Raw genomic sequence first — 24,521 nt, forward strand, 5'->3', positions numbered from 1 at the left:
CTCCCAGTTCCAACTGTGGAACAAGGTCAGGGGTTTTACTCAAATCTGTTTGTAGTTCCCAAAAAAAGAGGGAACTTTCAGACCAATTCTGGATTTAAAAATTCTAAACAAATTTCTCAGAGTGCCATCGTTCAAAATGGAAACTATTCGAACGATTTTACCTACAATCCAGGAGGGTCAATTTATGACTACCGTGGATCTAAAGGATGCGTATCTGCATATTCCTATCCACAAAGATCATCATCAGTTCCTAAGGTTCGCCTTTCTGGACAAACATTACCGATTGTGGCTCTCCCATTCGGACTAGCCACTGCTCCAAGGATTTTCACAAAGGTGCTCGGGTCCCTTCTAGCGGTTCTAAGACCCAGGAGCATTGCAGTGACACCTTACTTGGACGACATCCTAATTCAAGCGTCGTCTCTTTCAAAGACAAAGGCTCACACAGACATTGTTCTAGCCTTTCTCAGATCTCACGGGTGGTAGGTGAACATAGAAAAAAGTTCCCCGTCTCCGTCAACAAGAGTCCCTTTCTTGGGAACAATAATAGATTCTTTAGAAATGAAGATTTTCCTGACAGATGTCAGAGAGTCAAAGCTTCTAAACGCTTGTCAAGTTCTTCACTCTGTTCTACGGCCTTCCATAGCTCAGTGCATGGAAGTAGTAGGGTTGATGGTTGAAGCAATGGACATAGTTCCTTTTGCGCAAATTCATCTAATACCATTACAACTGTGCATGCTCAAACAGTGGAATGGGGACTATACAGACTTGTCTCCAGTGATTCAAGTAGATCAGAAGACCAGAGACTCACTCCGTTGGTGGCTGACTCAGGATCACCTGTCCCAGGGAATGAGCTTCCGCAGACCAGAGTGGGTCATTGTCACGACCGACGCCAGTCTATTAGGCTGGGGCGCGGTCTGGGATTCCCTGAAAGCTCAGGGTCTATGGTCTCGGGAAGAGTCTCTTCTCCCGATAAACATCCTGGAACTGAGAGCGATATTCAATGCTCTCCGGGCTTGGCCTCAACTAGCAAAGGCCAGATTCATAAGATTCCAATCAGACAACATGACGACTGTTGCTTACTTCAACCATCAGGGGGGAACAAGGAGTTCCCTGTCGATGAGAGAGGTGACCAAGATCATCAAATGGGCGGAGGATCACTCCTACCACCTGTCTGCGATCCACATCCCAGGAGTGGAAAACTGGGAGGCGGATTATCTGAGTCGTCAGACCTTTCATCCGGGGGAGTGGGAACTCCACCTGGAGGTGTTTGCCCAGTTGACCCAATTATGGGGCATTCCAGACATGGATCTGATGGCGTCTCATCAGAACTTCAAGGTTCCTTGCTACGGGTCCAGATCCAGGGATCCCAAGGCGACTCTAGTGGATGCATTAGTGGCGCCTTGGACTTTCAACCTAGCTTATGCGTTTCCACCGTTCCTTCTCATTCCAAGGCTGGTAGCCAGGATCAAACAGGAGAAGGCCTCTGTGATTTTGATAGCTCCTGCGTGGCCACGCAGGACTTGGTATGCAGACCTGGTGAATATGTCATCGGCTCCACCATGGAAGCTACCTTTGAGACAGGATCTTCTAGTACAAGGTCCATTCGAACATCCAAATCTAGTTTCTCTCCAGCTGACTGCTTGGAAATTGAACGCTTGATTTTGTCTAAGTGTGGGTTTTCGGATTCTGTGATAGATACTCTGGTACAAGCCAGAAAACCTGTAACTAGAAAAATTTACCATAAAATATGGAAAAGATATATCTGTTGGTGTGAATCCAAGGGATTCTCATGGAGTAAGATTAAAATTCCTAGGATCCTTTCCTTTCTCCAAGAAGGTTTGGATAAGGGATTATCAGCGAGTTCTCTAAAAGGACAGATTTCTGCTTTATCTGTCTTGTTACACAAACGACTGGCAGCTGTGCCAGATGTTCAAGCTTTTGTTCAGGCTTTGGTCAGGATCAAGCCTGTTTACAGACCCTTGACTCCTCCCTGGAGTCTAAATTTGGTTCTTTCAGTTCTTCAAGGGGTTCCGTTTGAACCCTTACATTCCATAGATATCAAGTTGTTATCTTGGAAAGTTCTGTTTTTGGTTGCTATTCTTCTGCTAGAAGAGTTTCTGAATTATCTGCTTTGCAGTGTAATCCGCCCTATCTGGTGTTCCATTCAGATAAGGTTGTTTTGCGTACTAAACCTGGTTTCTTTCCAAAGGTTGTTTCCAACAGGAATATTAACCAGGAAATAGTTGTGCCTTCTTTGTGCCCGAATCCAGTTTCAAAGAAGGAACGCTTGTTACACAATTTAGATGTAGTCCGTGCTTTAAAGTTCTATTTAGAAGCAACAAAGGATTTCAGACAAACGTCTTCTCTGTTTGTAGTTTATTCTGGCAAGAGGAGAGGTCAAAAAAGCTACTGCTACCTCTCTTTCCTTTTGGCTGAAAAGCATCATACGATTGGCTTACGAGACTGCCGGATGGCAGCCTCCTGAACGAATCACAGCTCACTCTACTAGGGCTGTGGCTTCCACATGGGCCTTCAAGAACGAGGCTTCTGTTGATCAGATATGTAAGGCAGCGACCTGGTCTTCTCTGCACACTTTGTCCAAATTCTACAAATTTGATACTTTTGCTTCTTCGGAGGCTATTTTTGGGAGAAAGGTTTTGCAAGCCGTGGTGCCTTCTGTTTAGGTAACCTGATTTGCTCCCTCCCTTCATCCGTGTCCTAAAGCTTTGGTATTGGTTCCCACAAGTAATGGATGACACCGTGGACCGGACACACCAATGTTGGAGAAAACAGAATTTATGCTTACCTGATAAATTACTTTCTCCAACGGTGTGTCCGGTCCACGGCCCGCCCTGGTTTTTTAATCAGGTTTGAAGAATTTCTTTCTCTATACACTACAGTCACCACGGCACACTATAGTTTCTCCTTTTTTTCTCCTAACCGTGGGTCGAATGACTGGGGGGGCGGAGCCTGGGAGGGACTATATGGACAGCTCTTGCTGTGTGCTCTCCTTGCCTTTCCCTGTGGGGGAGGAGAATATCCCACAAGTAATGGATGACACCGTGGACCGGACACACCGTTGGAGAAAGTAATTTATCAGGTAAGCATAAATTCTGTTTTTGTGTTTTGAAGCCACAGCCTAATAAAATAGGTTGAGCTTGTAGGTATAATCAGATCTCATTACTGTATCACATTGTGCACATATACCTGCTTCTTTATCTTATATCTGTCCTTAAAACAATTACCAATACTTAAAGAGAACAATGGAAAATCAACATTTTATTACCTTATCTCTGCTTTATCACACTGGGAGTGTAATTTCTTCTGCTGGCTGTGTTTACAAAGCTTATCTATAGCTGGTACGCGCGGCCACAAACTTTCAGAATAGGTGGGGCTACCACATGCTAAATTAACAATTTCAAATTCCAATATAAGGGTAAAGGAGCTACTTGTAAACAATTTAATACACTCCAGCAGGTAAAGTGGATCATTGGGAACAAATTAAAGGAGAGAAAATTTTTGAGTAAACTGTCCCTTTAAAATTACATTCCCTATTTAAATCATGAAAGTTTTTTTGGACTTAACTGTCCCTTTAACTTAAAGGGACATAATACTCATATGCTAAATCACTTGAAACTGATGCAGTATAACTGTAAAAAGCTGACAGGAAGATATACCCTGAGCATCTCTATGTAAAAAAGGAAGATATTTTACCTTACAATTCCTCAGCTCAACAGAGTAAGTTCTGTGTATAAAGTAATAATTCAGCTGCTGCCCAGCTGCAGGTAAAAAAAATAAAAAAATGAAGAAATGAACTGCAGCCAATCAGCATCAACAGTGCTGAGGTCATGAACTCTTTTACTGTGATCTCATGAGATTTCACTTAACTCTCATGAGATTTCATAGTAAACTTCCTTAAACTGAATAGGGAAATAAGATGAGTGTGCACGAAAGCTCACTCCCTTAGCTGTCCCGGGACAGACATACTGATTTGCTGCTTAGAAGTCCTTTACAATGGGATGTGGCTACTGATGATTTTTTGAGGGAAAATATATTTCTTTTTTACATAGAGATGTTCAGGTGATATTTTCTAGTCAGCTTTTTACAGCTATGCTGCATCACTTTCAAGTGTTTCAACATTTGGGTATCATGGCCCTTTAAAAATATAAAATATTTATTTTCGCCCTTGGTTACTCTGGCTCATTATTTGCTCTAACTCCCTAAGTTCTCTAACTCTATACTTAAATTAAAACTTTGCACACCTTACACAGCAAACAATTTTAAAACTGCCTTAGTTCTCTAACTCTGTAGTTAAACAGATAAACTTGCTTAACACAGATATAAATGCCTGATATGATTGGTCTTACTAGTGGTCTTTCTAAAATTTTATGAATCTTTAGCAGAAAATAAAAAATCTAAGATGTGTAAAAATTAAATTCGCTATTGTTAATGTTTCTTTCTGATCTAGCAACTTCTAGTAATTTATCTAATGTTTTCATCTGTTCCTTAGGGAGATCCATTTTAATTTGTTTTTATAAGTTATTGGATCACCCAGCAATCTATAAGATTTGAGAAGATAAAAAGAGGTATTTATAAGCACGGCCCCTCCTCCTTTGTCTGCCTATTTAATTATTATCTCCAGGTTGTTACCTAATTCCTTCAACACTAAATTTTCTTTTTTAGTCAAATTAAAAGCGCATATTTATTATCAGTTTACAATCATGCAGATTCTTGAAAATTTCCAAACATTTACCCTTATCTTGTGTAGAGTAATAAGTGGATATTGATTTGAATTATATGCAAACAGTATTGTCCTGGACTATAGAGGATTGCTTAAAGTTCTTTCTATGGGATTTTTTTTTTAAAAAGGCATTTCAATGCCAGTTTTCTAATAAATTGGTTGACGATGATCAAAGGTTCAATGTATTCATACCGCATTAGGGTGTGAATGATAATCCCTTACTTAGAATTATTTCTTGTTTATCATTTAATTTATAATTACTTAGGCTAAAAATTCCCTCCTTTTTATAACTGGCTATTTCTGCCTTTAGTTTCCTTTTCTCTCTTCCTCTCCCTCTAGAATCTTTAACTCTTTTATTTTTTGCTGTTGTAACTCAAGTCATAGGGGCCGAATTATCAAGGGCCAAATGGCCCTGAATACCTCTGTTTCCGCGCGAGCCTCTGAGGCTGCGGACATCAATTCGCCCGATCGCATACGATCGGGTTGATTGACACAACCTGCTAGCAGTCGATTGGCCGCGAATCTGCAGGGGGAGGCATTGCACAAGCAGTTCACTAGAACTGATTATGCAATGTTAAATGCCAGCAGCGTATGCTGTCGGCATTCAGCGATGTCTGGCGGACATGATATGCTACAGCGTATCATGTCCGCCAGTCATTGATAAATCGGCCCCTTATTCTGTTGTCTAGTATTTAATCCTGTGACATCCATGGTCTAGGTTGGGTTACCTTTAAAAAAATGACATTTCACTCTTCTCTAACCCTACTAAGTAGACTATATTTATTGTCTAACAGGATGTCCCAATATCTTGTTTTGTATGAGTAATTCAGTTCAGAATGACAACTATTACTGTATACCATATAAATTGTTCCTAATTTTTTCTACGATAATTTCTCTCAACATATTTTTTATTATCTTGGTTTGGTTCATATCTTATTCTTCCCTTATTGTGTCTCATATTTTATTGTCTCCACCTCTCCATTCTTGGTTCCTATTATCCCTAGGGGCTATATCTTGAGCATATAAACCCCCTATTTCTCATCCATTCTGGTTTATTTGTTTCTCTTGACATATTTTGGTTCTATTTTTTTTTTTTTTAAAGTTTTTCAGATTTCAAATTAGCTCTGGGTTCTTGTTCTACAGTAGTATTTCTTTTAAATGAACTTATTTCTACATTGCTTTCAGGTTCAGCTGTAGAATAGTATGATTCATCCCTATCAAATATCTTCAATTTTCCTTTATTAATCTCATTATTTAGTTCTGTGTTGGCAAAGTCCACAGCACCATGTATTCAATAAAATCATTGTTTTATGTGATTAAGCTTTTTGAGATTGTGTGTACTACTAAAATAGATATTATTGTTTCTTATATCCCTTTTGCTTCCCTGGCTATGCTACCTCTCATAAACCATCAGTTGCCATGCCACAGCACCACCATAGTCCCCTAGCTATGTTATTCTTCATATTTCCTCAGTTCCAAATCTTTGCTACTTCGATACCCCCTTAGTTTCCCTAGCGATATTACCCCTCATACTCCCATCAGTTCCCTAGCTATGTTACCCCTCATCAGTTCCCTAGGTATACCACCCCAATAACCCCTTACTTTCCCTAGTTAAGCTACTACTTATACCCCTTAAGTTCCCTAGCTAATTGACCCCTCATAATTCCTCTGCTAGATATACTATTCATCATACCTTCTGAGTTCCCTATCTATATCATCCTTCATATCTGCTCAAATCGCTAGATATGTTACCCCTCATATCTCCTCAGTTCCCTTGCAAAGATGTCATGAAAACCCTCAAAGCCATCTCAGTGATGCAACTATGCTACCATTCCGATATCCTCCATACCCTTATTATCCTACCCCTCTTATCTCATCTGTTCCCTAGTTAGGCTATAACCCTCATTACCCATCAATTCACTAGGTATGCTACTTCTCAGTTTCCTAGCTATAACCTTCATAACCCTCTCATAAAACATGACTCCTAGCCATGATAGCACCATAATTCCCTAGCTATGCTAATCTTCATATTTCATCAGTTCCAAAGCTATGCTACCACAATACCCTCTAAGCTTCCCTAACTATTTTACCCCTCATACCTCCTAAGTTCACTGGCTATGCTGCACCTCATACCCCCTGAGTAATTCTAGTTATGCTACACCTCAGTTCACTAGCTATATTGCCCCTCATACCTCATTGGTACTTTAGTTATGTGCCCCTCAGTTCATTGCCCCTCATACCACCTTAGTAATTCTATACTGCCCTTCATACCTCTTCAGTACTTTAGTTATGCTCTCAGTTCACTAGCTATATTAGCCCTCATACCTCATTGGTACTTTAATTATATGCCCCTCAGTTCACTAGCTATACTGCCCCTCATACCACCTTAGTAATTATATACTGCCCCTCATACCTTCTCAGTACTTTAGTTATGTGTCCCTCAGTTCATTAGCTATACTGCCCCTCATACCTCCTCAGTACTTTAGTTATGTGTCCCTCAGTTTACTTGCTATACTGCCCTTCTTACCACCTTAGTAATTTTTACTGCCCCTCAAACCTCCTCAGTACTTTAGTTATGCTCAGTTCACCTGCTATATTGCCCCTCATACCTCCTCAGTACTTTAGTTATGTTCAGTTCACATGCTATATTGCACCTCATACCTCCTCAGTACTTTAGTTATGCTCTCAGTTCACTAGCTATACTGCACCTCATACTTCCTCAGTACTTTACTTATGTGTCCCTCAGTTCACCTGCTATACTGCCCTTCATACCACCTTAGTAATTCTATACTGCCCTTTATACCTCCTCAGTATTTTAGTGGTGTACCCCTCAGTTCACTAGCTATATTGCACCTCATACCTCCTCAGTACTTTAGTTATGTGTCCCTCAGTTCACTAGATATATTGCACCTCATACTTCCTCAGTACTTTAGTATTGTGTCCCTCAGTTCACTAGCTATACTGCCCCTCATACCTCCTTAGTACTTTAGTTATGTGTCCCTCAGTTCACTAGCTATATTGCACCTCATACCTCCTCAGTACTTTAGTTATGTGTCCCTCAGTTCACTAGCTATATTGCACCTCATACCTCCTCAGTACTTTAGTTATGTGTCCCTCAGTTCACTAGCTATACTGCCCCCCATACCTCCTCAGTACTTTAGTTATGTGTCCCTCAGTTCACTAGCTATATTGCACCTCATACCTCCTTAGTACTTTAGTTATGTGTCCCTCAGTTCACTAGCTATATTGCACCTCATACCTCCTCAGTACTTTAGTTATGTGTCCCTCAGTTCACTAGCTATACTGCCCCCCATACCTCCTCAGTACTTTAGTTATGTGTCCCTCAGTTCACTAGCTATACTGCCCCCCATACCTCCTCAGTACTTTAGTTGTATAACCCTCAGTTCACTAGCTATATTGCACCTCATACCTCCTCTGTACTTTAGTTGTATACCCCTCAGTTCAATAGCTATACTGCCCCTCATAGCTCCTCTGTACTTTAGTTGTATACCCCTCAGTTCACCTGCTATATTGCACCTCACCTCCTCAGTACTTTAGTGCTGTACCCCTCAGTTCACTAGCTATATTGCACCTCATACCTCCTCAGTACTTTAGTTGTATACCCCTCAGTTCACCTGCTATATATTGCACCTCATACCTCCTCAGTACTTTAGTTATGTGTCCCTCAGTTCACTAGCTATACTGCCCCTCATACCTCCTCAGTACTTTAGTTGTATACCCCTCAGTTCACTAGCTATACTGCCCCTCATACCTCCTCAGTACTTTAGTTGTATACCCCTCAGTTCACCTGCTATATATTGCACCTCATACCTCCTCAGTACTTTAGTTATGTGTCCCTCAGTTCACTAGCTATACTGCCCCTCATACCGCCTCAGTACTTTAGTTGTATACCCCTCAGTTCACTAGCTATACTGCCCCTCATACCTCCTCAGTACTTTAGTTGTATACCGCTCAGTTCACTAGCTATACTGCCCCTCATACCTCCTCAGTACTTTAGTTGTATACCCCTCAGTTCACCTGCTATATATTGCACCTCAGTCACTCTTGTTATTTTCCACCCAAAAAATACACAAACTATGACAGCCCTCAAACCCCTAGTTACTCTACTCCTCACTCCCTATTTCCTGCAACTCCTCATTCCCTCTCATTTAGATAGTTATGCTGATCAAGTACACCCTGAGTTCCATAGCTACACAAGAAAGGCGCGAATATAAATGAAACATCTGTATTAGACGACATACAACAACTAAGTAACAAAGAGGACTTTGGCTGTCCTATTTGGGAGTGGGGGCGTTGCTATGGTGACGGCCGTGAGTGGGGGGAACTAGGGGTGGAGTTTGTGAGTTCCCAGCATGCTGCAGGACTGTGACCGGCTTCCCCTCTGCATTTCCTCCTTCTGACAGTGACCATGGCGCCGGTGTACAGCAAGTACCTGACCGTTCGCAACTCGTCGGCGGCCGGGGCGGCGCTTGTCCTCCTTTACCTGCTGAGCAAGCGGAGAGCGGCAAGCAGGTGAGCCGGGGGCAGCTGGGCACAATATTGTTTTCCTGGCAGGGCAGTCACAGAGGGGGAGGCCAGGAAAACTGTCACTGTCAGACAGGTGCCCAGAGGTGTCACTCTGTGCCAGGGAGATAGGCACATAGGCACCAACACTGTCACTGAATGCAGATTTGTACACACATTGGTTATTAGTGATTGCTGCTCTGGTTATTATCTATATAGTTTATTATTATTGTTATATAATTAGTTATGTGTTATTTACTCTCTGCTGGTTTAATATATTAATGTTTATTAATAATACAAATTAGATACCCTATTTGTGTGTGACCCAAAGCAGAACAGAATTATATAAATCTGTCATTTGTTCTAAATATTTGGTTATTTAACAATAGACATTAAACTTCAGCAATTCATGTGACACAGTTTATTTTCAACATCTGTGATACTGCAATTTCCATAGTTTGTGCAATGCAATGATGGGGCATTACAGTGTATTTAGCATGAAGCAGTGTATTCAAAGCATGAAGTTTAGCCCCTAAATAAAGGTGCTGTCAACAATATAAAATGATTGGCATCTGTCAAATAGATAAAGTAGCAATATCTGTATGCAGGGTATGTGCCAAAGGTTATTTAACTCAGTCACTAGGAATTGTCATGCTCTGCATCTATGAATGTGAATTATTACTCTACTTTAATTATTTTATCAGGCATAAAGTGATAACTGTTTTAATAAGACAGATTTCTGCCAAGTGTTGTGTTATTGACAGTAGATTTATCTCTGCCTCTGTTTGTCTAAGTCATATACATTTTAGGATATTAAATCAAAGTATATAGAGTCTATGTGAAATGCCATTGTAGTTTACAAGTCAGGTATGAAATGTCACTAGCCAGGATAGAAAGAGTTACTAGCCAGTCAATATTAAAGACCGTTACAAGATTACTTTATAACCTTCTATATAATTATGTATACTTTTATGTATGTACATGTGTATGTTTTATTTATTTATATATATATATATATATATATATACAGACACTTTTTTTGAAATGAATGAATAAAAGCAATTCTTGTAACCTACTGTATTCCCTGTTGTAATCACAGAAGCTCCCTAATACTTAAAGGGACATGAAACCCAACATTTTTCTTTCATTATTCAGATAGAACATACATTTGTTTTAACAGCTTTCCATTTTATTTCTATTATCAATTTTTGTGTCATTTTCTTGGTATTCTTTATTGAAGGAGCAGCAATGCACTACTGGGATCTAGCCAAATACATCCATAAGCCAATGACAAGAGGCATATATGTGCAACCACCAATAAGCAGCAAACTCCCAGCTCTTTAGCCTACCTAGATATACTTTTCAATAATGCAAATTACATAGTAGAAGTAAATTGGATTTTTTGTTAAATTAATTACAATTGCATTTGTTTAATGGAAAAAGATGGATTTGAAACTTTTTTTATTTTTAATTTATACTTCTAGGCATTTTTCCAAACTAAAGCAATGTATACCTTTTTTATTTTTATTTTCTTTCTGCACCTGGTTGAATTTAACTTTAATTTAGTATTTAAAATATTGGAACTTTCAATATATCCTATTCACAAATAGCTTTGTTATATTGCTAATTAACATGTATTTGTCAAACTAAATTATTGACCCAAGTAATCTGAAAAAAATATTTCCCTGTGTTTAGAATAATAATAATAATTATTATTATTATTATTATTATTATTATTATTTAATTTCTAGAGCATCAGCAGGTTGGACAGAGTTCAGCAGTATAAATGCACATAGGTTACAACAGCTATTGTTGAAAGAGATTTTTCACTGTATCAATAATAATCCTCAATTTGTTAAAGTGATAGGTCAAAATTTAAAATGTGCATGGGTGCATTTTCAATTTTAAATAGAGGCATTTTTGCATTATTAGCATAAATGCATGTAGACAAGGTGTTACTGTTTTTCAGCTGCATGCCCACTCATGCTATGAAGGCTGTGCACAATCATTCACACAGCATGGCTGCACTTGTGCACATTCAAATCTGACCGTTTTGTCTTTTAAGAGCAGTTTATTATTAAACAAATGCTAATTTGAAAAAAAGTTGCCTCTTGTGCCAAAGTCACCACTGCATGTGGCACATTTCACTTCCCACCAAAAACATGATCTCATGAATTGCACCCAAATCCACTTTGGATTCTCTATGAGCCATGCTCACCATGTTTCTGTTTTTATAAGAGCCTAAAGTGTTTGCCCTAATTGTTTAGTATCTTTATTCACCAATTCTGCTTTGGTTGCTAATTTATATTCAACATCATGTTTTTGTCTGGTGCCAGTATTTGTGCTCCTTGTTTTATCTACCATCATACTGTCCTGACTGCATTTTAAATGGTTCTTTAGTGTCCTGATCCTTCAAGCATCGGGTTTTGACTGGTCTACAGCCTGATGGGTATTATTATTCCAGTGCGTGCCTGTGGACTACAGTTCCCAGTATGCTCCATGTCCACTACTGAGCAGTCCACAGTTTTTTATTAGAATTATATTAGAAAACTTTGAACTACAGTTCCCAGTATGCTCCATGTCTATTGCTGAGCAGTCCAGTTTTCTAATATTTTAACAAAATAACATAAGAATAAAAAACAGCATTTTCTTCTGAAAAATACAGTTGGAATATTGGAAAGAACTTGGATTGCAGTAAATATCAATTTAAAGTAATGTTTTGTTACAAATGAATACAATGTAACATAGGGTATACAGCTGTGCTAGAATTTAGTTGCATATTTAGAAAATATCAATAAAATATGTTGTGATTTAAAAAGGCGTTAAGTCTTTTCAATTTACCATTATCAGATTGTTCTCTAGGAATCTTTTATTTAAAGGCATGCCTGGGTAGGGTCTGGAGCAGCAATTTGGTACTGGGAGTTAGCTGGTGATTGGTGCCTACACACATGCCTTTTGCCACTGGCTCACTAAATGTATTCTGCTAGCTCCCAGTAGATCATTGCTACTCTGTAGCTGACTTAAACTATGTGTTTAACCAATTTTCAGGGGTTACATGTGTAGTTACAGCTTATTATTATTATTATTATTATTATACTTAGGGCATTTTAGTTTTTGCACTTTTATGTCTCTAATAAAGGCCAGATTTTCTGTGTGCTGAAGATGTTAGACAGCAGAGCAAAGGTTGAAGACTAATCATTGTTCTCTTTGAACTGATGGAGGAGTGACTTCTACTGGTGCAGTTTATCACCCCATAATGACCCAGAGTTTACAACATCTTAGCCTTTTATCTGTTCTTCTTCACCAATGGTTTTAAATATACTGATCATGCAGATGTTACTTCATATTGATCAATTTGTTTCATTTGTATCACTTTGGCTTAAACACTAACACGCATGAAAATGTTTTAATTTTGGTAAGAGTTAAAAATAAAATGTTCTGCTGTGCTAGCTTTTTTTCTATCTGGTGTTTTTTAATGTGAACTTTGTTTTGTTTTTTTTTTCCAATTAAAAGAAACAATATATTGGGGTTGATTTATCAAAGGCTTCGCCTGCCTTCGCACCGATATGACTGCAGGTTCTCACAAGAGAACCTGCACTCCGTATTTATCAAGACCACTGCTTCCTACACTCTTCTCCACCTCTTAGGTGGCGAATTTCAATCTCCCTGGTCTCGTCCGACCGGGGAGATTGACAGCTCCTGCCCGCACGTGTTTGACTGTGCGCGGACAGGAGGAGGCATTGCACAAGAGCTCAAATTGCATTCTTGTGCAATTTTGAATTCCATCAGTGGAATTCAGTCTGCCAAAGGATAGCTGCGGCTGACAGGGGCGGGTATGTATGCCCCTGTCTGCCATAGCTTGATAAATCAACCCTATAGTGTATCAGTTCTGATTAGAAGAATTTTTACAATACACACATAACTGATTTTAGTGTTTGTTTGCTGTGAATGGGACATATGGGGCTCACATCTTTTTGCCCTGTGTACACTCAGAAGCTGCACCTGCAGAATTGCTTCTAATTAAAAATTAAATGCTCTAATGTCTATTTTGGCTAAAACTATACTAACGTTGACTGATTTTCAGGATATCCCTGTGTGAAAAAAAAATCTATGTGCAAGAGCTGCTGTTGCATTGTTGCAGGGGCTTTTACGTCCCATTAAAGTGAAGGTCAATTTGTATGAATTAGTGCCCGTTTTTTAATCTATTAAAAACAAGGGCACTTTAATTCAACAAAATTGAAATTTCACTCCTTTTCCTTAAAAAAAAAAAAATTAAAAAAAATGTAACTTTTAATCCTGTGAGTCGTTGCAGCACTTCCTCCGTCTGTTCCAAGCCCTCTTCGCGGGTCCAAAATGACGGATCCGGCTTCCTCCAATTACGGCGTTGAATCAGGCCATGATCCCCCCCCCCCGGGGGAAAGCCGTGATTGGAGGAAGCCGGATTCGTCATTTCTGACATAAGAAGAGGCTTCCGACGGCCGGGGGAATAGGTGGAGCGGCATTCAGGATTAAAAGGTAAGTTTTTGAAGAAAAGAAGTGAAATGTCAATCTTGATGAATTAAAGTGCCCTTGTTTTTAATAGGATTATTAAAAACCGGGCACAAATTCATCCAAATTGACCTTTACTTTAAGCTGCAGTCTGTGAGAGTAAACCTCAGAATCTAGGATTCCTGACAGTGCACTTGAAGATAATACAAAGAATGCTGTATGTTTGATATAACAGTGACAACCCTGTCTTATCAGCTCCAATAGCAAGGCCTTGACACTTGTTCTATGTGGTGTGAAATGTATACCACAAATGACTTTTTTTACATTGACTACTGAGGAATAATTTACATTTGACATTACAACAACGCTTAAACTGTTTCATTATTGAAAGGGAAACATTAATTGCAACATTCATTATTTGCTTCATTTTGCTGTAAAATACATCTGAAATAAGTAGTTTAGATGTGAATATTATTGTGTATAATAAAATATATATTATGTTTAGCTGTTAGATGGATATTAGAAAGAAATACATAATTACCTATTAAATATATTATATATAAAGAAGAATCAGTGGTAAGCCAACTTAAAGGGACAGTCTACTTTATTTTTTGTTTTTCTTTAAAAAGATAGGTAACACGTTTACTACCCATTCCCCAGCTTTGCATAACCAACATTGTTATATTAAAGGGACATAAACACCAAAATGTTTCTTTCATGATTCAGATAGAACATAATTTTTTTTTTTTTCCAATTTACTGCTATTCTCAAACTTTCTTCATTTACTTGTTATCTTTTGTTGCAAAGCAGGAAGGCTATGTTCAGGAGCGTGTATGTGGCCTGTAGCACTATACGGCAGCAGTTTTGCAAAAATGTTACACATTAGCAGGATCACTATATGGTATAACTGTTTCCTTGCATGTAGTCCTCCAGGCATGTGCACGCTACCTATCTAGATATCTCTTCAACAAAGAATAAGAAGCGAACAAAGCAAATTTTATAATAAAAATACATTGGAAACTTTTTTTTTTTTTAAATGGTATTCTCTATCTGAATCATAATAGATGTACTTTATAACCTCTAAGTATACTTTTTACCTCTGTGATTAAAGGGACAGTCTAGTCCAAAACAAACTTTCATTATTCAGATAGAGAATGTAATTTTAAACAATTTTCAAATTTGCTTCTTTCACCAATTTTGCTTTGTTCTCTTGGTATTCTTAGTTGAAAGCTAAATCTAGGAGGTTCATATGCTAATTTCTAAGCCCTTGAAGGCCGCCTCTTAGCTCAGGGCATTTTGACAGTTTTTGACCACTAGAGGGTGTTAGTTCATGTGTTTCATATAGATAACACTGTACTCCTGCACATGGAGTTACCTCAGAGCCCGCACTGATTGGCTAAAATGCAAGTCTGTCAAAAGAACTAAAATAAGGGGAAGTTTGCAGAGGTTTAGATACAAGGTAATCGCAGAGGTAAAACATATATTATTATAAATGTGTTGGTTAAGCAAAACTAGGGAATGGGTAATAAAGGAATTATCTATCTTTTAAAACAATAAATATTCTGGTGTAGACTGTCCCTTTAACTTGTATCTATGCCTCTGCAGACTGCCCTCTTATTTTATGGGTGTTTACGACTTGTATTTTAGCCTATCAGTGCGGTCTCATTTGTAACTCCTCAGGAGTGAGCACAATGTTATCTATATGGTACACATTAACTAGCTATGTCTTGCTGTGAAAAACTTATAAAAGGGACTGAGATAAAGGCGGCCTGCAGGGGCTTAAAAACAGTCAGTGATTTAGAGTTTTAGATGTTATAAAGTATATTAAGATAACTAGAGCTGCAACAACTAATCGTCATAATCGATAATAATCGATTATGAAAATAGTTGTCAACGAATCTCATAATCGATTAATCGGGTTGCAATTAGTTGGTCTGTGCACAACACCAGCAGCTTCACTCCAATGAACTCCTGCATATGGTATTGTGTTTTATGGTTATTTCCTTAGCCTAAAGGACATCTACAGACGTCTACTTTTCACTTTTTCAAGACAGTAAGTTTACAACTACCCCTGGCTTATGTGCAACCCAGACATAATAGTCATCAATTGGAATTGTTTATATTAAATCTGGTGATTTGGAACTATGCTTTGCATGATATAGTGCCACGCTTGTTGTTTACACCTAGCCCCTAGACTGATGGGAGTTATTTAAATTGATGTGCACTATTATCTGTTTGCACAATTATTAGCGTATTGCTTGCTATTGCTGATTATATGTACTGTATAAATAAATGTGTAAGGCTTTGTCCTGTTATTGATATACAGTCCTTAGCGCTTTTGATTTTGTTTTTTATTGTTTTTTTATATTTTTAATAAATTGTGATAATATGTACCAGATTCAACCTTTATAAGTATATATTCGTTATTTTTAGAGCGGACTAGATATTTCCCCTAACCTTATAGCTGGTTATTTACCATTGCATATAGATATTCAAGATATTTTTATGTTAGAATGAAGTCAAGGGTTACTTTATTGAGAGGCCCCTTGCCAAGGTAGAAAACACTTAGCATTGGTGAAGAGCTAACAAAGATAAATATACCACTTTGGTGAAATTGGCAAAACCCTACTTATACACCTCAACAGCCTTTTCTCTGCTGCAGGAAATATAGCCGCAAACAGAGAACCAGCCTTAGCCAGAAGCATGTGGACATGTTGAGATGTCTGCATTTCAATGAGTGAATAACAGAATGTTATTAACAGTGATAGTCTAACTCTTTCTAGTTCTACCTCTTTTCAAACAGTTTGTGGTTTTGTTTTGTTTAATTATAAAACTGTGCTCTGCTGCATAAAAATTGAAGAAACAGGTGTTTATATTTGTAACACTCATTATGTGGATTTTAATTTAAAACATAGAAAACTATTATTGATTCTCTTTTTATCCGATTAGTCGATTAATCGAAAAAATAATAGGCCGATTAATCGATTATGAAAATAATCGTTAGTTGCAGCCCTAAATATAACAATATTGGTTATGCAAAGTTGGGGAATGAGTAGTAAAGCTGGTATTTAACTCTTTAACCAATAAAGATTTTTGGAGTAGGCAGTCCCTTTTAAAGGGACAGTCAAGTCCAAAAAAAATGTCATGATTTAAATGAGGAATGTAATTTTAACCAACTTTCCAATTTACTTTTATCACCAATTTGCTTTGTTCTCTTGGTATTCTTAGTTGAAATCTAATTCTAGGAGGTTCATATGCTAATTTCTTAGACCTTGAAGACTGCCTCTAATCTGAATGCATTTTGACCACTAGAGCATTAGTTCATGTGTTTCATATAGATAACATTGAGCTCATGCACGTGAAGTTACCCTGGAGTGAGCACTGATTGTCTAAAATGCAAGTCTGTCAAAAGAACTGAAATAAGGGGGCAGTTTGCAGAGGCTTTAGATACAAGGTAATCACAGAGGTAAAAAGTATATTAGTATAACTGTGTTGGTTATGCAAAACTGGGGAATGGGTAATAAAGGGATTATCTTTCTTTTTAAACAACAAAAATTCTGGTGTTGACTGTCCCTTTAACTAAGCAGAACTTGTACAGTCTTTGCTAGTTCATTTTGTACACCATTTTTACATTAACAGTGTTCTCATTGGCATAACACATTCTCAGTACATAAAATTTGTTGTCTTGGTATATAATAATATCAGACAAGTGTAAACATTTGAAAAACAAATTCACACTTTATTTGCTGTAAATGTTTATCAGTATCCACCAGCTAATTATCTTATATGGAGGAGCCAATATGGACTTGTCATTTAAATAGACATTGCTAGCCACGGCTATCATATTGGCAAAAACATTGTTGTTTTGCAGTTCCTTATCTGATAATCCTTGCTGAGGTCAAGCAGTGACAGATATGTAGCAGGACTTGAAGTCTGCACTGTACATTTCTGAGACTTAGAAATGAGACTTAGGGGTCGATTTATCAGCCTCTTTGGCAGGCTTTCGCCTGCCTACGACAGCAGGTTCTCACAAGAGAACCTGCACGCTGTAAACACTGTTTTCCTACCCTTTTGCCACCTCTTAGGTGGCGAATTTCAACCTCCCCGGTCTTGTCCGACCCGGGAGATTGACAGCTCCTGCCTGCTTGTGATTAGCTGTGCGCAGGCAGGGGGCGGGATTGCGCAAGCGCAAAATAGCGCTTGTGTGCAATGCTGAATTCCGCCAGGGGAATTCAACCCGCCAGAGGCGAGCTGCGGTGGACAGAGGTGCGTGTGTGCGCCCCTGTCCGCCTAAGTTTGATAAATCGCCCCCTTAGAAAACCCATCATTTTTAGTGTAAAAATTACATGAAAGTGGAAAAAAATAATGGAAATATATTGCAAACTTTTTTTAGTCCACATAATTAAACATTTTATGTTATCTGACGGTGTTTATGGTTAGTTTAAGTAGAAGGCATCTCAATGTATAAGTCTAAACACTGCTAAATCATGTATTTTATGTTGTATTTATTTGGTTTTGTTGTTAAGGGCCAGTTGCAAACTATAAATTTGGCAATGATAGTCAAATCTTATCAGAGGTACACGATATCTGTATATCTTTAAGATTGTTTTATGTCCTAACTTGTAACATGAACTAGTGAGTGTATTGCCGATACAACGGCTTTGTAAGGCAAAGGTTAGTCTTGCTAAAGAGCATTAGGTTCATACATTGCCTCCCTTTCTTTGTTACACATTTATATGTAAAACAGAATTAAAAAGTTTTTTAAAATTGCATGCTCTGTCTGAATCCTGAAAGTTTAATCCTTGACTTTACTGTCCCTTTAACCCTTTGGCTGCTAAGCCATTTCCCACCTTGGAGCTAAGCTGGTTTTGAGCTTTTTTTTTTTTTTTAAATATATTTATTTTTAACTTTTTGTTTCAGATTCCCAATACTTATATTGTTGAAAAAGTTAGGCGATTACCTTTCCAATGGTGGGTCTTGGGGGTCTGTAGCTGTTTAGATGCCTGAGATACAGGCTTCTAAGCAGCATGCCCCCATCTCCCTATACTTGTCCATTGTCAACTTTTAAATAAAGTTGTGCGGTGACGTCATTGCGTGTGATGTCACTGCGCCAAACGTGAAGCTCTGGCGATGCCTGTCGCTATACAGGCCAGATCGCCAGGGTGGGAGTCAGTGGAATCCCCCAGATTGCCCTCAAGGTGGGTAAGTGCTAGCGACGGCTCTGAGCCATCGTCAGCACCTGACTGGTATAATTTGTGACGGCTCAGAGCCATCGTCAGCACCTGACTGGTATAATTTGTGACGGCTCAGAGCCATCGTCAGCACCTGACTGGTATAATTTGTGACGGCTCAGAGCCATCGTCAGCACCTGACTGGTATAATTTGTGACGGCTCAGAGCCATCGTCAGCACCTGACTGGTATAATTTGTGACGGCTCAGAGCCATCGTCAGCACCTGACTGGTATAATTTGTGACGGCTCAGAGCCATCGTCAGCACCTGACTGGTATAATTTGTGACGGCTCAGAGCCATCTTTAGCACTCAAAGGGTTAAAAAATACAAATTATGGAGTAGACTGTCTCTTTAAACAGTATGTTTCATTGTTGTAATAAAAAGTGCTAAGCTGTGTCTTATACCTTTTTTTTATAAAAATAATTGCAATATGTATTCATCTATTTAAATTGATTTTACCTTTTCTTTCGGGTTTTTTTCCCCTCTGTATGTATTCAGTGTCACAGCATTGCAAGGTGGAGGGGCCCCTATAGGGAAGTTTCTTAGCCTGTTGTCATAAAACATTTTAGGCTGGTTACTATTACATAAATAGATAACAGGGAGTCAGACTTGCTCATGCCTAGATCAATCAGAATGTTACCTTAGTTTGAAAGATGTCAGCTCCCATATCACCCTGGAGGCAGGGCTACACTGACAATGTCTCATTATGCTAGAAAACAAGTTTTGCTGTTGTGTGTTTTTTTTTTTTTTTTTTTAACACAATAGGTTTCTTTTTACGTTTACTTTGATTTAGCTGCTAAATCAAAGTAAACGTAAAAAGAAACCTATTGTGTAAAAAAACAAACAAAAAAAAAACACAACAGCAAAACTTGTTTTCTAGCATAATGAGAAATTCTCAGTGTAGCTCTGCCTAAATTTTAGCATATTTGTATTTACCGAAAGAGCACTGTTTAATATCCCTATACTTTGCCTACTTTTTCTGTAATTTGAATTTGATATGCTGCATGGTGATTGCTTATTTATGCCTGTCCCTAATTAACCTCAGCAAATGAAATGAGAAAAACACTACTTAACAAGCAATGCCGGAAGATGTAAATTGATCATAGAAAAGAATTGGAAAGTTTTTTTGAAAGTGCAATGCTCTCTCTCATGCTCTGTCATAAAAGTTTAATTTTGACTTCACTGTTCCTATAACTTTTTAAATCTGCTCTGACATTTAATTCTTGAACAGAGCAGATAACCAGGGACTGGAGGTGACAAAAAATGCCTATTCCATCCATCCATCCACACTATATGGCCAAAAGTATGTGGACACCTGACCATCACACCTATATGAGCTTGTTGGACATCCCATTCCAAAATCATGGCTATTGATATGGATTTCCCTCCGCTTTGTGGCTTCAGCAGTCTCCGCTTTTCTAGGAAGGCTTGCCACAAGATTTTAGATTGGTCTGTAGGAATTTAAAAAAAGACAATAAATAAATAAAGCTCCTGAAGTGCCACCGTTTTGTATTTTTCAAAGTTTGCTGTACGGAGGGCTCAACCGTCACAGGGTGCACCCTGCTGCAGTATGGGATATAGTTTTCCTTTCTCCTCGCCAGCAGTTCTTTCATTGAGGCGACATACCACCTTCGAAACAGGGGTATGTTGTTTTCTGTGGGAATTTGAGCCCATTCAACCTAAAGAACATTTGTGATATCAAGCCCTGGTAATGGACAAAAAGCTCTGAATTACAATCTGTGTTCCAATTCATCCTAAATGTGTTTAATGGGGTCAAGGTCAGGGCCTTTTGGAGGCCATTTGAGTTCCTCCTCACTCATCTTGTCAAACCATGTCTTCATGGACCTTGCTTTGTGTAAGGGGTACAGCATTGTTGAAACAAGAAAGAGTCTTCCCCAAAACTGTTGCCCCAAAGTTGGAAACACTCATTTATTTAAAAATCTCTTTGTATCTTGTAGCATTAAGATGACTTCACTGGAATTAAGAGGCTTAGCCCAAACCCTGAAAAACAGACCCAAACCATTTAAACCCCTTTACCGATCTTCACAGGCACTATGCATTTTGGTGGATAGTGTTCTCCTGGAACCCCCCCACACCCAGATTCTTCCATCAGACTTAAAGATAGGGAAATGTTATTCAATACTCAAGAGAAGATGTTTCTACTGGTCCAGTGTCCAGTGGTGGCATTCTCTACACCACTTGCACAATCGCTGAGCTCTTCAGTATGACCTCATTGTACTGCCAGTATTTGTTTATGCCCCTGTTAGCAATGGGTGTGGCTAAAATTCCTATACTTAAAGGGACATGAAACCCCCAAAAAATGTGTTTCATGATTCAGATAGAGAATACAATTTTAAAGAATTTTCCAATTTACTTCTATCATTAAATTTGCTTCCTTCTCTTGTTATTCTTTGCTGAAAGGTTTATCTAGGCAAGCTCAGAAGCAGGAAAGAACCTAGGGTCTAGCTGTTGATTGGTGGCTGCATATCTATATCGATTGTGATTGGCTCACCAATGTGTTCAGTTAGAAACCATTAGTGCATTGCTGCTCCTTCAATACATGATACCAAGAGAATGAAACAAATTAGACAATAGAAGTAAATTAGAAAGTTGTTTAAAATTGTATTCTCTATCTGCATCATGAAAGAAAAAATTTGGGTTTCATGTCCCTTTTAATTATTAGGGGTAGTTTTGACCATACAGTTAGGGGTATGATTTTTGAGGTGGGCACAACACATGGCTGATTTTACTAACCACTCAGCTAAAATGTAGCCAATATTAACCTAAAATTACCTAATAGATATTTTGCTTCTGGTTCTTACAAATCTTTAAAAATTTATCTCAGCAGTTTGGCTCTTTTAAAGGTTCTCTTTGACTCCTCTTTTATCATTATTGCTTTTGTATGAAACAACTTATATCTCTTTAATACTTTTATTTTGTAACATCATTTTATAATGATATCAGCTAGATTGCAGAATAAATAAAATCAGTAGTTAGGCTAAATATTTATATGTATACCTGTATGAAATAGGAGTACAGTGAGGTCATTTTTTATGCTAATCTCACTGTAAGCATTAGAACTTTTGGCCTCTCTTGATCTGTCAAGGTCACCGTATCATGTAGCAGTGAATTGTGATCCAACAGATAAAAAGGTCAAAACTGAAATGTGCTCAGGCGCATTTCCATTTTAAACATAAAAGCATTTTTGTAATATCCTTCCATTAGCAAAAATGCTTCTAGTAAACATTGTTACTGTTTTTCTGCTGCATACACACATATGCAGTGAGTGTCGTGCACCAGCATTCAAAAACCACAACTTTTGCAGATTTTAATGGGATAGTAATCCCAAACTTTTTCTTTCATGATTCAGATAGAGCATGCAAGTTTAAGCAACTTTCTAATTTACTCCTATTATCATTTTTCATTTTTCTTTGTTCTGTTGCTATCTTTATTTGAAAAGCAAAAATATAAACTTAAGAGCCAGCCTATTTTAGGTTCAGCAACTGGGTTGCGCTTGCTGATCGGTGGCTAAATGAAGCCACCAATCAGCAAGCGCTATCCAGGGTCTGAACCAAAATTGGGCTGGCTCCTTAGTTTAGATTGTTGCTTTTTTCAAATAAAGATAGCAAGAGAAGAAAAATGATAATAGGAGTAAATTAGAAAGTTGCTTAAACTTGCTGCTGTATCTGAACCATGACTTGTATGACACAAGTAATGCTTCATTGATTCAATACACACCATCTTTTAAAGGGAATTTTTATAGTACCTTGTCCCTTTTAAGGTTATTGCTAGGGGGACCACAAGTGAGTCAGATTTACTGCTCAGACACACTTTTTCACACAGTGATATCCTAAAACCTGCCGTGTGTCCTGCCCTTGAGAATGAATGTTCTTTACTTTGACCAGTAATCTTGGTAGGATGGAATTTTAATGATGAACAAATATACTGTTTAGAAAGTAATCTAAACTCTTTAAAGGGACATGAAACCAAATATTTTTTTTTAAATGGTTCAGATAGAACATACAATTTTAACCCCCCCCCCATGCCTATTAGACATAGGTACTACATCACAGGGTACTTTGCTTAGCATACCCTGTTGACATAGTACCTACATCCAACCTTCTTCCTCATGCTATGGTCCCGACAGTCAGCTTTGATCGTGCTCCCTTTACCATAAGAAGGCAGATTGCCGATGCAGACAGTGACACTCTGGCTTGCGGTGTTGCAGTGGGTGGTGTGGGAGGAAGGGTGGGTTCCCTACCTATGGGGAAAAAAAGTTTAAGGAAAGAGGGGGAGTAATGGGTTCCCTCCACTACTGAAAGAGGTGAGGGAAGGGTGTCCTATGAGCAATTGTTTGAGGTGCAGGGCGAATTGCACTACAGAAACATATATATTTTTTTATAAATAATAATAAAAAAAATCTGTAAAGTGGGTACTGGTAGACAACTGCCAGTACTTAATATGGCTGCACCTAGTGAGGGGGTGGGGTTAGAGAGCTGTTTGGGAGGGATCAGCAAGGTGGGAGGGTTGAGGAGGGATCCAAACAGTTAAAAAAAAAAAATTCCTAAAAAACTAAACCAAAATGCCCTAAAATGCAGACTGTCAGTACCTAAGATGGTGGTGACCATTACATGTTCCTCCCTGCACACCCTACAGCATGTGCAACTCATAAGTGTCCAGGAAAACAGGGCCAAGGTGGCAACCCTAGTGAGAGGTATCAGACGGGAAGGTAGTCTCTATACTATAGCTGAAATTAACTTTACAAGCTACCTGATTAACCCCTTCACTGCTGGGAACATCCGAAGTGTGGTGCACAGTTGCAATTAGCGGTCTTCTAATTGCCAAAATCAATGGCAAAGCCATGCATGGCTGTTGTTTCTGAACAAAGGCGACCCCCACAAAGCTTTTACAACCATTTGTTTTATGACTGCAGTAGTTGTGTGTAAATTATTTCAGTGACAACCCCAAAGTTTGTGAAAAAGTTAACTTTTTTTTTTTTTTTTTATGATTACATTTGGCAGCGAAACGGTGCCATGAAATATTCCAAAATGGGGCTAGTTCAATACCTTAGGTTGTCTACTAAAAGATATATAAAAATGTTAAACATTCTCTGGTACTTTGGGCAAATTTTTCTCTAAAATTCCCAGTCCATAAGATATTTAACAACTTCCAATTTACTTGTATTATCAAATTTGCTTCATTTTGGTGTCCTTTGCTGAAGGAGCAGCAGTGCACTACTGGGAGCTAGCTGAACACATTGAGTGAGCCAATGACAAGAGGCTATATGTGCAGCTTCCAATCAGCAGCTAGCTCCCAGTAGTCCATTGTTGCTCCTGAGACTACCTGGGTATGCAACTATGCAAATTTGTCAACAGAAGTAAACTGGAAAGCTGTTTAAAATTGTATGTTGTTTCCGAAACCTGAAAGTTTAAAGGGACATTAAACCCAATATTTTTCTTTCATGGTTAGAGCACACAAATGTAAACAACTTTCCAATGTACTTCTTTTAACTAATTTTCTTTGTTCTCTTGGTATCC

General features: G+C 38.4%; 1 protein-coding gene across 1 annotated transcript in view; it reads left to right on the forward strand.

Annotated features, from left to right (window-relative positions):
* Positions 1-9,119: 9,119 nt before the first annotated feature.
* The window catches only part of ABCD3 (ATP binding cassette subfamily D member 3), a 138,780-nt gene continuing 123,378 nt past the window's right edge, over positions 9,120-24,521 (forward strand). Inside the window, exon 1 of the mRNA XM_053693133.1 lies at positions 9,120-9,274. Within this exon, the coding sequence (XP_053549108.1) occupies positions 9,171-9,274 (104 nt within the window). The 5' untranslated portion in view covers positions 9,120-9,170. The remainder of the gene's footprint in view (positions 9,275-24,521) is intronic.

The sequence above is a fragment of the Bombina bombina genome, chromosome 10 (genome assembly GCF_027579735.1).
Source record: "Bombina bombina isolate aBomBom1 chromosome 10, aBomBom1.pri, whole genome shotgun sequence".
In the NCBI taxonomy this organism is placed as follows: Eukaryota; Metazoa; Chordata; class Amphibia; order Anura; family Bombinatoridae; genus Bombina; species Bombina bombina.